Source organism: Phyllobates terribilis, unplaced genomic scaffold (assembly GCF_046119375.1).
Source record: "Phyllobates terribilis strain yellow unplaced genomic scaffold, ASM4611937v1 Scaffold_11__3_contigs__length_659146591, whole genome shotgun sequence".
NCBI lineage: Eukaryota > Metazoa > Chordata > Amphibia > Anura > Dendrobatidae > Phyllobates > Phyllobates terribilis.
In genome coordinates, this window is record NW_027362771.1 from 187,297,817 (window position 1) to 187,313,523 (window position 15,707).

Sequence of the window (15,707 nt, forward strand, 5' to 3'; positions counted from 1 at the left end):
TTTATGATTAGAGATGAGCGTTGTTCTACTCGAACTGTTCGCCAATCTCAAATTTGAGCTGTTTTGGGCGGTGTTCGAGCCGTTCGGCGAACACGAACGATTTGAGAAAAATTCGGCTGTTCGAGGTTATGTTCGATAACTGTTCGTGCACCAAAATCATAACTGAATTTTTTGTCAGTAATGATGAAAATTAATGTTAATATGCAGTTTGAGTGTACAGCGGGGTGGGGGGAGGGGCAGGGGATGGATCTCTGCAGGAATAATGAAGATCTCCATTTTTTTTTTCTCTTTCCCGCATTTACAGTGGGGAGGTGCAATCTGTCAGCCTATCAGCAGCGCACACACGGAGCAAAGTGCTTTTTTCACACAAGCAAGGGCATGTGTCATTGGCAGTGTATGTCACATGTCCTTGCCCTATAAGACCAAGCCATTTTCCCCATCGCCACCATTTTCTCACTGCTGCAGCTGCGTGTTAGACGGCACCGCTGTTGCTGTGTGCGCTATACCTTGTTAATTTCAAGCCAATTTTCGCACAAATCTACAGATAGCTTGGGAGTAGGGAATAGTTGTGATTGCAGTCCTTTTAAGGACTAGGTTACAGCATTTCCTACGACTTTTATCAGGCAGGTCTGTGCTCTTAAATAGATAGATTGTGGGAGTAAAGACTAATTGTAATTGGAGTCCTTTTCAGGACTAGGTTACATCAGTTCCTATCAGTTTTTGCCAGGCAGGTCTGTGCCAGTGCTGTGCAAGTTTTTTTCACAGCATTTGGCTGAATCTAGCAAAGCTAATCCTTTTTGGCCTATTGCAGAGTGTGTTAGTCAGTGGAGTAGCCTATCTGTGTTGCAAGATATACCACCTGTGTATAGAATACCAATTTTTTTACTGCACCTAGTGAAGTAAAATATTTTGGGCATAGCATCATTCTATTAGTCCATCTATACTGACCTCCATCAGGTTGCAAATTGAATATAATTTTTTTCTGCATCTAGCTCTGAAAAAATATTTGGGCTTCTAGCAGTGTGTGGGACTTGTTCTATTAGTCCATCTATACTGACCTCCATCAGGTTGCAAACTGAATATAATTTTTTTCTGCATCTAGCTCTGAAAAAATCTTGGGCTTCTAGCTGTGTGTGGGACTTGTTCTATTAATCCATCTATACAGACCTCCATCAGGTTGCAAACTGAATATAATTTTTTTCTACATCTACCTCTGAAAAAATATTTGGGCTTCTAGCAGTGTGTGGGACTTGTTCTATTAGTCCATCTATACTGACCTCCATCAGGTTGCAAACTGAATATATTTTTTTCTGTATCTACCTCTGAAAAAATATTGGGCTTCTAGCTGTGTGTAGGACTTGTTCTATTAATCCATCTATACAGACCTCCATCAGGTTGCAAACTGAATATAATTTTTTTCTGCATCTACCTCTGAAAAAATATTTGGGCTTCTAGCTGTGTGTGGGACTTGTTCTATTAGTCCATCTATACTGACCTCCATCAGGTTGCAAACTGAAAACAATTTTTTGTCTGCATCTAGCTCTGAAAAAATATTTGGCCTTCTAGCAGTGTGTGGGACTTTCTCTATTAGTCCATCTATACTGACCTCCATCAGGTTGCAAATTAAAAATAATTTTTATCTGCATCTACCTCTGAAAAAATATTTGGGCTTCTAGCTGTGTGTGGGACTTGTTCTATTAGTCCATCTATACTGACCTCCATCAGGTTGCAAACTGAATATAATTTTTTTCTGCATCTAGCTCTGAAAAAAAATTTGGCCTTCTAGCAGTGTGTGGGACTTTCTCTATTAGTCCATCTATACTGACCTCCATCAGGTTGCATATTAAAAATAATTTTTATCTGCATCCAGCTCTGAAAAAATATTTGGCCTTCTAGCAGTGTGTGGGACTTTCTCTATTAGTCCATCTATACTGACCTCCATCAGGCTGCAAATTAAAAATAATTTTTATCTGCATCCAGCTCTGAAAAAATATTTGGCCTTCTAGCAGTGTGTGGGACTTTCTCTGTTAGTCCATCTATACTGACCTCCATCAGGTTGCAAATTAAAAATAATTTTTTGTCTGCATCTAGCTCTGAAAAAATATTTGGCCTTCTAGCAGTGTGTGGGACTTGTTCTATTAGTCCATCTATACTGACCTCCATCAGGTTGCAAACTGAATATAATTTTTTTCTGCATCTAGCTCTGAAAAAATCTTGGGCTTCTAGCTGTGTGTGGGACTTGTTCTATTAATCCATCTATACAGACCTCCATCAGGTTGCAAACTGAATATAATTTTTTTCTACATCTACCTCTGAAAAAATATTTGGGCTTCTAGCAGTGTGTGGGACTTGTTCTATTAGTCCATCTATACTGACCTCCATCAGGTTGCAAACTGAATATATATTTTTCTGTATCTACCTCTGAAAAAATATTGGGCTTCTAGCTGTGTGTGGGACTTGTTCTATTAATCCATCTATACAGACCTCCATCAGGTTGCAAACTGAATATAATTTTTTTCTGCATCTACCTCTGAAAAAATATTTGGGCTTCTAGCTGTGTGTGGGACTTGTTCTATTAGTCCATCTATACTGACCTCCATCAGGTTGCAAACTGAAAATAATTTTTTGTCTGCATCTAGCTCTGAAAAAATATTTGGCCTTCTAGCAGTGTGTGGGACTTTCTCTATTAGTCCATCTATACTGACCTCCATCAGGTTGCAAATTAAAAATAATTTTTATCTGCATCTACCTCTGAAAAAATATTTGGGCTTCTAGCTGTGTGTGGGACTTGTTCTATTAGTCCATCTATACTGACCTCCATCAGGTTGCAAACTGAATATAATTTTTTTCTGCATCTAGCTCTGAAAAAAAATTTGGCCTTCTAGCAGTGTGTGGGACTTTCTCTATTAGTCCATCTATACTGACCTCCATCAGGTTGCATATTAAAAATAATTTTTATCTGCATCCAGCTCTGAAAAAATATTTGGCCTTCTAGCAGTGTGTGGGACTTTCTCTATTAGTCCATCTATACTGACCTCCATCAGGCTGCAAATTAAAAATAATTTTTATCTGCATCCAGCTCTGAAAAAATATTTGGCCTTCTAGCAGTGTGTGGGACTTTCTCTGTTAGTCCATCTATACTGACCTCCATCAGGTTGCAAATTAAAAATAATTTTTTGTCTGCATCGAGCTCTGAAAAAATATTTGGCCTTCTAGCAGTGTGTGGGACTTTCTCTATTAGTCCATCTATACTGAGCTCCATCAGGTTGCAAACTGAATATATATTTTTTCTGCATCTACCTCTGAAAAAATATTGGGCTTCTAGCTGTGTGTAGGACTTGTTCTATTAATCCATCTATACAGACCTCCATCAGGTTGCAAACTGAATATAATTTTTTTCTGCATCTACCTCTGAAAAAATATTTGGGCTTCTAGCTGTGTGTGGGACTTGTTCTATTAGTCCATCTATACTGACCTCCATCAGGTTGCAAACTGAAAATAATTTTTTGTCTGCATCCAGCTCTGAAAAAATATTTGGCCTTCTAGCAGTGTGTGGGACTTTCTCTATTAGTCCATCTATACTGACCTCCATCAGGTTGCAAATTAAAAATAATTTTTATCTGCATCTCCCTCTGAAAAAATATTTGGGCTTCTAGCTGTGTGTGGGACTTGTTCTATTAGTCCATCTATACTGACCTCCATCAGGTTGCAAACTGAATATAATTTTTTTCTGCATCTAGCTCTGAAAAAATATTTGGCCTTCTACCAGTGTGTGGGACTTTCTCTATTAGTCCATCTATACTGACCTCCATCAAGTTGCAAATTAAAAATATTTTTTATCTGCATCTACCTCTGAAAAAATATTTGGGCTTCTAGCTGTGTGTGGGACTTGTTCTATTAGTCCATCTATACTGACCTCCATCAGGTTGCAAACTGAATATAATTTTTTTCTGCATCTAGCTCTGAAAAAATATTTGGCCTTCTAGCAGTGTGTGGGACTTTCTCTATTAGTCCATCTATACTGACCTCCATCAGGTTGCAAATTAAAAATAATTTTTATCTGCATCCACCTCTGAAAAAATATTTGGCCTTCTAGCAGTGTGTGGGACTTTCTCTGTTAGTCCATCTATACTGACCTCCATCAGGTTGCAAATTAAAAATAATTTTTATCTGCATCCAGCTCTGAAAAAATATTTGGCCTTCTAGCAGTGTGTGGGACTTTCTCTATTAGTCCATCTATACTGACCTCCATCAGGTTGCAAATTAAAAATAATTTTTTGTCTGCATCTAGCTCTGAAAAAATATTTGGCCTTCTAGCAGTGTGTGAGACTTTCTCTATTAGTCCATCTATACTGACCTCCATCAGGTTGCAAACTGAATATATTTTTTTTCTGCATCTACCTCTGAAAAAATATTGGGCTTCTAGCTGTGTGTAGGACTTGTTCTATTAATCCATCTATACAGACCTCCATCAGGTTGCAAACTGAATATAATTTTTTTCTGCATCTACCTCTGAAAAAATATTTGGGCTTCTAGCTGTGTGTGGGACTTGTTCTATTAGTCCATCTATACTGACCTCCATCAGGTTGCAAACTGAAAATAATTTTTTGTCTGCATCTAGCTCTGAAAAAATATTTGGCCTTCTAGCAGTGTGTGGGACTTTCTCTATTAGTCCATCTATACTGACCTCCATCAGGTTGCAAACTGAAAACAATTTTTTGTCTGCATCTAGCTCTGAAAAAATATTTGGCCTTCTAGCAGTGTGTGGGACTTTCTCTATTAGTCCATCTATACTGACCTCCATCAGGTTGCAAATTAAAAATAATTTTTTGTCTGAATCTAGCTCTGAAAAAATATTTGGCTTTCTAGCAGTGTGTGGGACTTTCTCTATTAGTCCATCTATACTGACCTCCATCAGGTTGCAAATTGAATATAATTTTTTTCTGCATCTAACCCAGCCAATAGTTTTGGCCTAATACCACAGTTTGGCCACTCAGCTCTGCTCGGTTCCCATCCATTGTTTTTTTGTGCAAACAACTCCAGAGTTGTGAATTAGTTAACCACCAAAATGAGTGGAAAAAGGCCTGCTGCTGGTGGAAAGGGGAATAGGCATGTTGGGAAGGGGAAAAAAGGTTGTGTCCGTGGGGTAGGTGTTAAAGCAACAGTAACATCTGCAGAAGAAAGACCATCTTCCAGCCAAACTAAAATGTCTACTTCTTTTAGCGGACAATGTGATAAGATCCCTTTCTTACGGCCACGCCAATCGCTACAAATTCCAGATGAGGCACAAAAACAGCAGGTGCTTCAACGGATATCAAGTGCTCCTTTAAGTGGGCTCTCCTCCACATCAACTTCAACATCACAAATACTCCAGTCCTCAAAGGTGTCACCCCAATCGCACTTGCTTCCTCACAGCTCCCAAATCTCCAGCTGCCCGTCTGAGTATGAGGTAGAACAGATGGTTGAGTCTGCAGAGCTGTTTACTCATACTATAGCCTGGGAATCAGAGGTCGACTCCAGCTCTTCTGTGAATCCAGACGAGGAAATGATCTGCACTGATGCCCAGAATCTTTATGAATCGGATCCAGGACCAGACGCAGAAGGTTCTGACCATAATGTAGACCCTCATTCCCAAACTGTAACTCCTGTTGGTGGAGACAATGAGGAAGACGATGATGAGACTCAAATACCTGATTGGAGCGACAACTTTAGTTTTTTGTCTGGGCAGGAACAGGTTGGCTCTGAGGACGACGGGTGTGATAACGCACAGGGTGATGATGATGAGGTTGGAGATCCCACTTACTGTCAACCCACAGTCAGCCAAGAGATGAGGTCAGCAGAGGAGGTGGAGGAAGATGCTAGTGACGACGAGGTCAGGTTGCGCCTTCCTGGACAGAGACGTAGTACTGGAAGCACGTCAACAACTGCATCCTCAAACACAACTCTGCCTCTCACCACAAGTCGTGGTGGCTCTTCAGGTCGCATGGGTGCTAAGCCTTGCATAGCCTGGGCATTTTTTCAGATCGATAAAGATGACCCAACTCGTGTTATCTGTAACATTTGTCAGCAAAAGCTAAGTAGAGGCTAAAAAATACATAGTTTGAGTACTTCATGCATGAACCGGCACATGGACATGAAGCATAAGTTGCAGTGGGAAGCTCAGTGTGCTACAATGCGGCCTAGCCGGCCGGGCCAACCACCGTCTGCCATATCTTGTGCATCCGCGGCCTCTTCATCCTCTGTGACTGGGGGGACAGCAGTCACACCTGTTTTGGGGCGCAGACCTGCCACCTCTTTACCCGCAACAGCCAGCGTGATTGGCAGGTCATCATTTTCTTTGGAAGTGGTAACAGCTGGTGTTGAGCGCTGTCCGACATCGATAGCACCACCTTTGGATCAAGGCAACCTAACATGTCCGCCTGCATCTTCCTCACAGACCGGCAGTTTGCCGGGGACACCCTTATCAACCCCGTCTAAGCACAATAGCCAGCCCTCGGTCCCTCAGATGTGGACAAGTAAAAGACCATTTCCTCCTAGCCATGAGAAAGCTAAGAGGTTGAATTTCACCATCTGCAAGCTCTTGGCTACAGAAATGCTGCCTTTCCGCCTGGTGGACACAGAGGATTTTCGAGACCTTATGTCCGTCGCAGTGCCCCAGTACCAGATGCCCAGTCGGCACTACTTCTCAAAGAAAGGTGTGCCTGCGCTCCACCAGCATGTCGCACACAACATCACCGCTTCTTTGAGAAACTCTGTGTGTGACAGGGTGCATTTCACCACAGACACTTGGACGAGTAGGCATGGACAGGGGCGTTACATGTCGCTGACTGGGCACTGGGTAACTATGGTGACAGCAGGACAAGGGGCTGCTGTCCAAGTCTTGCCGTCCCCACGAGTTGTGCGTCAATCCTCTTTATGTCAAAGTTCCTCCACTGCTTCTGCCTCCTCAACCTCCTCTCGGTCTTCCACCTGCACCCAAAGCCTGACTGGTCATGCCACAAGCTTTCTAACTGCGCAGAAGGGATCCTGCACACCTCCTTACTATGCTGGCAGTAGGGCTCAACGTCATCAGGCGGTTTTTACTTTGAAATGTCTGGGAAATGTGAGTCACACAGCTGAGGAGTTGTGGTCAGCTCTGGAGAACCAATTTCATGAATGGTTGTCTCCACTGGACCTGAAACCAGGGAAGGCCGTGTGCGACAATGCTGCAAACCTGGGTGCGGCCCTTCGCCAGGGCAATGTCACACACGTGCCTTGTATGGCTCACGTGTTGAACCTGGTTGTCCAGCAATTTTTAGCCCACTATCCCAGACTAGATGGCCTTCTGCAGAGGGCACGGTCGCTGTGTGCTCACTTCCGCCGTTCGCATCCCGCAGCTCAGCGACTTACATCTCTACAGAAGTCGTTGGGCCTGCCACTTCACAGGCTAAAATGCGATGTGCCTACCCGGTGGAATTCAACTCTGCACATGTTGCAGCGACTGTGGCAGCACCGACAAGCCCTGGTGCAATACGTTCTGACGTATAGCCTGGGCCAACGAGATCCGGAGGTGGGGCAAATCACGCTGGAGGAGTGGTCTCAGATCAGGGACCTATGCACCCTTCTGCACAGTTTTGAAATGGCGACGAAGATGTTTAGTGCTGACGATGCCATTATCAGCATGACTATTCCGGTGATTTACATGCTGGAGCACATGTTAAACAGAATTCGGAGTCAGGTGGTGGCACAAGAGGAGGTGGAGGAAGTAGAGGAGGAGGAGTTGTATGCGGAAGGGCTAACATCTGCAAGGTCCAGACGGTCGGCAGCACCAAGGCGGCAGGCATGTGAGGGTGGGGGAGATGGTTTTACCAGGGCGCATGGTAGCAGCCAAACTAGTGAGGAAGGTGCAGGAGCCCAGGAAGAAGTGGAGGACGAACTGATGGAAGACTCATCAGATGAGGGAGACCTTGATCACATTTCTGTTGTGCGAGGTTGGGGGGAGAGGACAGAGGAAGGAAGCATGATTGTTACCTCGCCACCAACACAACAGGGACTTGGTGCTCCTGGATGCGCAACACACATGAGTGCCTTCTTGCTGCACTACCTGCAACATGACCCTCGAATTGTGAGAATTAGAAATAATCCTGACTACTGGGTTGCCACACTGTTAGATCCCCGGTACAAAAGTAAATTTGCTGAAATTATTCCTGCCATAGAAAGGGATGCACGCATGCAGGAGTATCAGCAGAGACTGTTGCAGAATCTTACATGTGCTTTTCCACAAAACACCAGTGGTGCACGTAGTGAATCTCACAGTTCCAACTTGCCAACCGTGGGACCGTCAAGTGTTCAGCACTCAAACCGTAACAGAACCACAGTATCTGCTGGTAACATCAATTTTGCGGAATCATTTCACCACTTTTTTAGCCCATCCTTTGCAAGGCCACAGGAGACAAGAAGTCTGACACATAGTCAACGCCTAGAGACGATGGTATAGGAGTATCTCCAAGTAAACATTGAAGCCATGACTGTGTCACTGGACCCTTGCTCTTTTTGGGCTTCCAATCTGGATAAATGGCCGGAGCTAGCCACTTACGCCTTGGAGATCTTGTCATGCCCCGCAGCCAGCGTTCTGTCTGAACGTGTGTTCAGCGCTGCTGGTGGTGTGCTGACAGATAAGCGCACGCGGCTCTCCACTGATAATGTAGACAGACTCACGTTCATAAAGATGAACAAATCATGGATCCGAAATGACTTTTCTACCCCTGTGTCATCCTGGGGAGAGTAAAAGCTTGATGATTGGTTAAAATCACCCTACCAACCGTTTTAAGCTTTCAAATTACTAATCATGTTTATCTGTATCTTGACTGGAAAATAATTTGGGCTTTGTAGCAGTGTGCAGCACTGATCCTATTAGCCCATCTATACTAAGCTCCACCAGATTTAAAATAAATAATAATTTTTAGCTGCATCTAGCCCGGAAAATAATTTTGGGGCTCCGAGATGCGCAAGACACATAAGTGCCTTCTTGCTGCACTACCTGCAACATGACCCTCATATTGTCAGAATTCGAAGTAATCATGACTACTGGGTTGCCACACTCTTAGATCCCCCAAACTTTTCGATCAACCTTTTCATTTTAATAAACACCAAAAAAATGGTCATTTTTGAAATTATAAGCATTAGCAGGTTATTAGAAACTGAAATCAAACAGTTTTCAACTCAAAACTTTATTCTAGGTGATGTTACATTTTCACATAGGACCCCTTGTTCGAAAGGACCTTCTGAACTCTCTCGTCCATTGAATTTGTCAGGTTTTGGATGGTTTCTGCTTCAATTGTTTTGCATGAGGACAGAATACCCTCCCAGAGCTGTTGCTTAGATGTGAACTGCCTCCCGCCATCATAGACACTCCTTTGGATGATGCTCCAGAGGTTCTGAATGGGGTAGAGGTCAGGGGAGCATGGGGGTCACACCATAAGTTTGTCCCCTTTTATGCCCATATCAGCCAGAGATGCAGATGTTTTATGTGCAGCATGAGATGGTGCATTATCATGCAAAAAAATGATCTTGCTGTGAAATACATGGTTCTTCTTCTTGAACCATGGCAGGAAGTGCTGTTTGAGAAAATCCACATACATTATGGAGTTCATCTTTAGCGCCTTCAGGGATCCTAAAGGGGCCGACAATCTCTCTCCCCATGATTCCAGCCCAAAACATTACTCCACCTCCTCCTTGTTGGCGCTGTAGCCGTGTTTGCGTGGGGTGTCCATCAACCAGCCATCCTCCACTCCATCCATCTGGACCATCGAGCGCTGCACGGCACTCATCCGTGAACAAAACAGTTTTGAAATCAGTCTTCATGTAATGTTTGGCCCACTGGAGCCGTTTCTGCTTGTGTGAAGTGGATAGAGGAGGTCGACAGGATGGCATAAGCACAGCTGCAAACCTCTGAAGGACCCTGCATCTTGTTGTTCGGGGGACGTTGGAGGCACCAGCAGCTTCAAAAACTTGTCTGCTGCTATGACAAGGCTTTTTTGCCGCTGCTCTTTTAACCTGACGTAATTGCCTGTAGGAAAGAGTCCTCAATTTGCCCGTATCAGCACGCACACGTGTGTACTGTGAATCAGCTACATACTTCTTGATTGCCAAGACACTTCATCCTGATCATCGCACAATGTTGATTGTAGTCATGCCTTGACCTAAACACTCCACAATTTGTTGCTTCTCAGCAGCCGACACATCCTTTTTCTTTCCCATTTTGGCAGAAAATGTAGGCTGCTTAATAATGTGAGACAGCCTTCTTAAGTAGTCTTGCCTTTCATTGGACACACCTGCCAAACTAATTAGCACAGGTGTCTGCAATTGCTTACAGTGATATAAAGAGCCCTGACACACATCACCATCAATGAGTTTAACTGACAAACAAACAAATTCTTCCCTTATCACTCCTAAACACTTTTTGCATAATAATTTGGAACACAGTGTACATGTGCTTTTCCACAAAACACCAGTGGTTCACGTAGTGAATCTAACAGTTCTAACTTGCCAACCGTGGTCTGTATGGAGTTGTTCAATAAAGGGCCCAAAATTAAGATAACATAGATGGGAGAGGTCTCTATGAATAGGAATTCCTAAGTATTTGATACCCTGTGAGGGCCAGGCAAAGGGAAAGTTGGACTGGATGGAATCCTATATGGATTTGGGGAGGGAGACATCGAGGGCCTCAGACTTCGCTGCATTGATTTTAAAATTTGACCATGTAACAAAGTGATCTATTTCAGCCATAACAGCATGGATGGATATATGTGATTGAGTGATATATACTAGTACATCATCAGCAAATAGAGAGCACTTGTACTCGGTGCCTCCCACCTCAATCCACCTAATATTGGGGTTATGGCGAATTGATGAGAGCAGGTGCTCCGTCACTAGGATGTATAAGAGAGGGGACAGAGGACATCCCTGCCTTGTCCCATTGGTGATTGTGAAAGGTGATGAAAATGTTCTGATGCACACCCTGGGCCTTGGGACACCCGGAGCCGGACCCTTTTTGGTGGATGCTGGTGGTTGTAGTCTTCGTGGCAGCGACCCGGTTCCGTGGCTCAGGGTGGTCAAACCAGTGGCGGAACTATTTATGTGGTTTTGATGTTTAAATGTCCGACTACGCCACCCGTGGATTGCGGTCAGAGTGAACCGCCGCTGCAGGGCAGACCGCTGAGGCTGGTGTTGTGGGTGCAGCAGAGCGTAGCATAACTCCCCACGGGAGGAGTATAGCCTCAGGGCAGTGTATGCGGAGGATGGGGGTGATGGTGCAGGGCAGCAGCAGTAACAACATGGAGTCAGTGATGCAGTTCAGGGCCTTTACTCACAGTTCTTATTATCCAGACCACGTCTGCAGGTAACGGCTACCCACGTCGTACTGTGCTCACCAGGTGAGGGGCTCAGACAACTCCCAGATAACTTTGGAGCGCTTCACAGGACCCCCTTTGTGTGTCCTTTGTCTGGCCTTTCTTACCAACCCTTCTGTCCGGCTGCCTCGGGCCTCCTCTTGGTAAACTTGGCGCCAGTTTCCCTGACCCTATGTGCTGCCCTCCTAGCGGGTGTAGCGAGGGGCTGCGCCACATAAAATGTCACAGCCTCCGGTTTCTAGCTGAGGGTCGTTTCCTGCCTCCACTAGTTTCAGGGACCGGTCTCCCCCTTTGGCCTGACCCCTCCATGCAGGTGGATTCGGGCGTGCGGTGGCGACTCGCCCGTCCGCACCCCTGGGATCCCTTCGTTCCTCGTTCCTGGAGCCTTCTCCGCTCCTCTTCCTTCCTTCTCCCTCTTCCAGGCCTGGGCCTCTGTTACTAGGCCCGCCTCCGGAGCAGAGCTCATGCAGAGCCCCTGCTCCCTGCCACTTCTGCTCAGACTTCTCTGCACTGAACTAAGATGGTGCCCACCTTTTATACTCCCTTCTCAATGCACCCAGGAACTGCTTCCTCCCTGCTCCTGCACTACAGGGTTCCCCTTCCTCAGTGTTCCCTCCCCCCACTCCAGCCAGGGACAGGGACTGTCGTGCCCATCTCAGGGGCATATTGGTCGCCCTGCCCCACGGCAATGTGGTGTAATGCATGCAGGTGTCGGGTCCTGATCCACACTCCATCCTTACCTGAGAGTGAGATATCACACCTCTGGGTGAGGTGCAATACCTCTGTAGCAACCGAGCCCTCAGGGTGCTACAGTTCCATTTATCTTCAGCCTAGGTGACGTATTGCGATACAGGGCCGTGATTTTGGCTATAAAAGGGTCCCCTAGACCCCTACCCCAAGCTTTTTAAGAGAATCATATATGGCGTGCCAGGAGACTCTATGGAATGCTTTCTCAGCATCCAACGAGAGTATCTAATTACAAATTTTTAACTGCATCTAGCCCAGGAAATACTTTGTGCCTAGTAGCAGTGTCTGCTAGTCAGCGGATTATCCCGGCTGTTAAGCAAGCTACACCACCTGTAGCTTGGACACTTAATTTTTTCAAAGGAAATGCTTCGGGACCACGGGATACTCAGTGAAGAGCATCAGGAGGCACCCCAAGGCATAGGGGCTGGGACTGGCAGTAGGATGCCTTGCGGTGGACAGCCGAGCTCGATCCTTATAAAAGCTTTTTAACTGCAGCAGCTTTAGTGGACGCTACTGGAGCTGGAATTACGCGGCTGCTGGCATGAGACTTGCCCTCCAATAGATCCTTGTAAATGGATTTAAAGTGTATTCATTCAAATTAGAGAGACAATTTAAATTAAAAAGCTTAGAGCTGCCTCCACCACAGGGGGGCTCGCTCGACCCACCAGCGGACAGGCACCAGTATTGGGAGAGGGGGGCTGGCCGTCAGGGTTCACCGCGGCTCTGGCACAAACCCGGCGACACGGAGGTGGCACGGGCAGGAGCGGTCTGAACGTGTCGGCTTCTCACTTTTTGGATTTTAGAAGGGCATGACATGCCTATATCTGTGTCTCCCCCTCCTTTTACTCCTCCACCTCTTTTCTTTTCTCATGACTATATGTACTTGTCACTTTTCCATGTGTTAGTTGTGTCTTCTGAGCAGTTTGTCAGCTTTTGGACACCTTTGAAGGTGTTTTCTATGTGTTTCTATGTGTTTTTGTTTGCCTGCCATTGGTTTTAACGGTGTTCGAAGGTGTTCGACGAATAGTTCGACGAACAGTTCGGCGAACACACGGGTGTTCGACGAACCGAACCAAACTCGAACACTACGGGGGTGGCTCAACACTATTTATGATAGCCCCAATCGATGGACACTGTGCCCCTAAGTGTTTTTCTAATTACCTCCTGCTGTCCTTCTTGCCTGTGCGCGGTGCTATCGTTGGCCGCTCACAAGCATCACGTGACCCCCGCTGCAGCCGGCTCTGACATCCGCTGATGTCACATCAAGTTCCAGCTGCAGCCGGGAGTGACTTACTTCTGCGTTCCACGGTGGATGCTGAGCTGTGGGCGGGGTTATCCCGCACGTTACAACCGGCATCCACCGCGCGCTCTCCCTCTCCTCATTCATTGGGAAAGCGTGTAGTGGATGCTGGGTGTGACGCACGCGGTAACCCCGCCCACAGCCCATCAGCCACCACTGGGACCGCGTCACTGATGTCACGCCTCACTTGACGTCACGTGATGCCTGTGAGCGGCCAGCGGTAGCACCGCTCACAGGCAAGAAGGATAGCAGGAGATAATTAGAAAAACACTTAGGGGCACAGGGTCCATCAATTAGGGCAATCATAAAAAGCAGTGTCCAACTCCTTTAAAGTGTTATTCCCAAAATGCCATGTTATCCCCTTTGCATTGGATATGAATAACTTACTGTTCACAGGGGGTCCAACCTCTGGGACTCCCTACGATCCCAAAATCATGGCTCTGGATCGCCAGAGGTCAGACCCTCAGTGATCAGTAAGTGATCACCAATCCTATAGATCAGGATCAACTTAATAGTTTTGAAATAACCCTTTAATGATTTTACAGCAGCATTTAAGGTGAAAAAACTCTTTGTTAGACTGAACCTGTATATATTTTTAACATTGCGCCAATAAGGAACCTTGTCTTTAACCTTCTCTTTTTGAGGGTTCTAAAAAATTAAATGGTAATTCTAAATACAATATTACTCAGACTCAGCCTCCTAATCATAATATCTTTTACAGTGTTGTACATGGCCAACCATGACTTGTCCCATTATAAAATAGTGGGATCAACAGGACAAAAGGCATGTTTGTTCATGTATGTCTCATTTTCTTAGGTTTTCTTGCTGCATACTGTACAATCAATCATTCAACGACATATATTAAATGCAATGTACTAGGCTTTACATAAATGTTTGATCTTCAGGAAAGTTTATTACCAATTGTGACATCAGAAGAACTGTGTGTCTCCAGGAAGCTGTTGAGATGGTGCCATGCCTTAGGAATCCATTCAATTATCTTTATGAGATCGTTGTTCCTTAAACTTTTTTCTATTTCCATTTCAATAAGCTTCCTTCTCAAGTATCTTCCAAGAAAACCTTTAACTGGATCCATGTGGTTAGCACATAGAACCCACCTAAAAAAAATAATGATTTATATATGAAACTTGACCAAATGGCCAACTCAACATCACTAATTGCATATTCCTAGAACTGACATTTAAATCACAATTTTCTAAAAGCATTTTGTGTTCTTTCTTCATAACAACAAATGGGTAAACCAATTAATGTCATGACAAAATACAGTTTCAAAAATATTCATTACAAATATTATTATATTTCTCACAACCAAATTACCTGAAATTGTGATGTAATTCTAAATTTGGAGATGATAAAATACTTTGGTTCATTGTTCCAATAATGTATGGGCTGGAAAAAAACAAGGAACATTAATAAATAGTCTGAGCATGAAATTACACACATGAAAAATACAGAAAGAATAAGTTTGAATGCTATTCAATAAATTTTTACATCAACTAAGGCTTACATCTGTTAAGGGGCAGGCTGACTGTATACTTCAGTATCTAGCCAGCCCCTTCTCTTTACATGCAAAGTCCAACAACATAAAAGGGAGCTGGCTTAGCTATTGAAATAAGTAGTCATTACCCCAAATCACACACAGCATTAATGATAAGCTGACATAGGAAGCTCTCTTGTGTCCAAAAATGAACACGTGACCACTGCAGCCAATTACTGGCCATAGCAGTGATCTGTACAGCCAGTGTTGAGACATCACCACTAGAGCAGGACAAATGGAGACCAGCAGAGGTCCAGAAGCATCCAAACCAGAGCAGCAGGGGACAGGTAAAGTCAGTTTGTCATCTTTTGCTATTTTAAAACATTGTTAGCATTTTTCATTGTTGCATGGCCAGACAACCCCTTGCAAGATACTGGAACAGGAGCAATCATCTGCCTTCTCCCGGTAACTAGGCGAACAGCTGATTTTTCCACAGGAAGCCGTAACCAGGCAGGAATTTGTCATTGATCTCACAGGTGCAGAGAAAACTGTTTAATAAACCTATACAAATTTGGTCAGATACAGTATAATTTAGGAGATCCCGTAAAAAGGACATACAATTGAAGGTGGCAATAAAGGGACTGGATTTGTGAGTCATTCCAGGAGAGGGTTATCTTACTCTGCAACTTTCTTACATTTTTATATGTGCTTATCTTATCTTATCTTATCTATCTATCTAAAAAGAAAGCGCAGTAGCACTCCATTATGGAGTAAT

The 15,707-nt window shown here is 44.5% G+C and overlaps 1 protein-coding gene across 13 annotated transcripts in view; it reads right to left on the reverse strand.

Moving 5' to 3' along the window:
- NAV3 (neuron navigator 3) overlaps positions 1–15,707 on the reverse strand; it is an 837,776-nt gene that overhangs the window by 21,331 nt on the left and 800,738 nt on the right. For all 13 annotated transcript variants that reach the window (XM_073651894.1, XM_073651888.1, XM_073651886.1 and 10 more), the window contains 2 exons: positions 14,773–14,844; positions 14,356–14,552 (listed from right to left, as the gene is read on the reverse strand). In XM_073651894.1, coding sequence (XP_073507995.1) covers positions 14,356–14,552; positions 14,773–14,844 — 269 coding nt within the window. The remainder of the gene's footprint in view (positions 1–14,355; positions 14,553–14,772; positions 14,845–15,707) is intronic.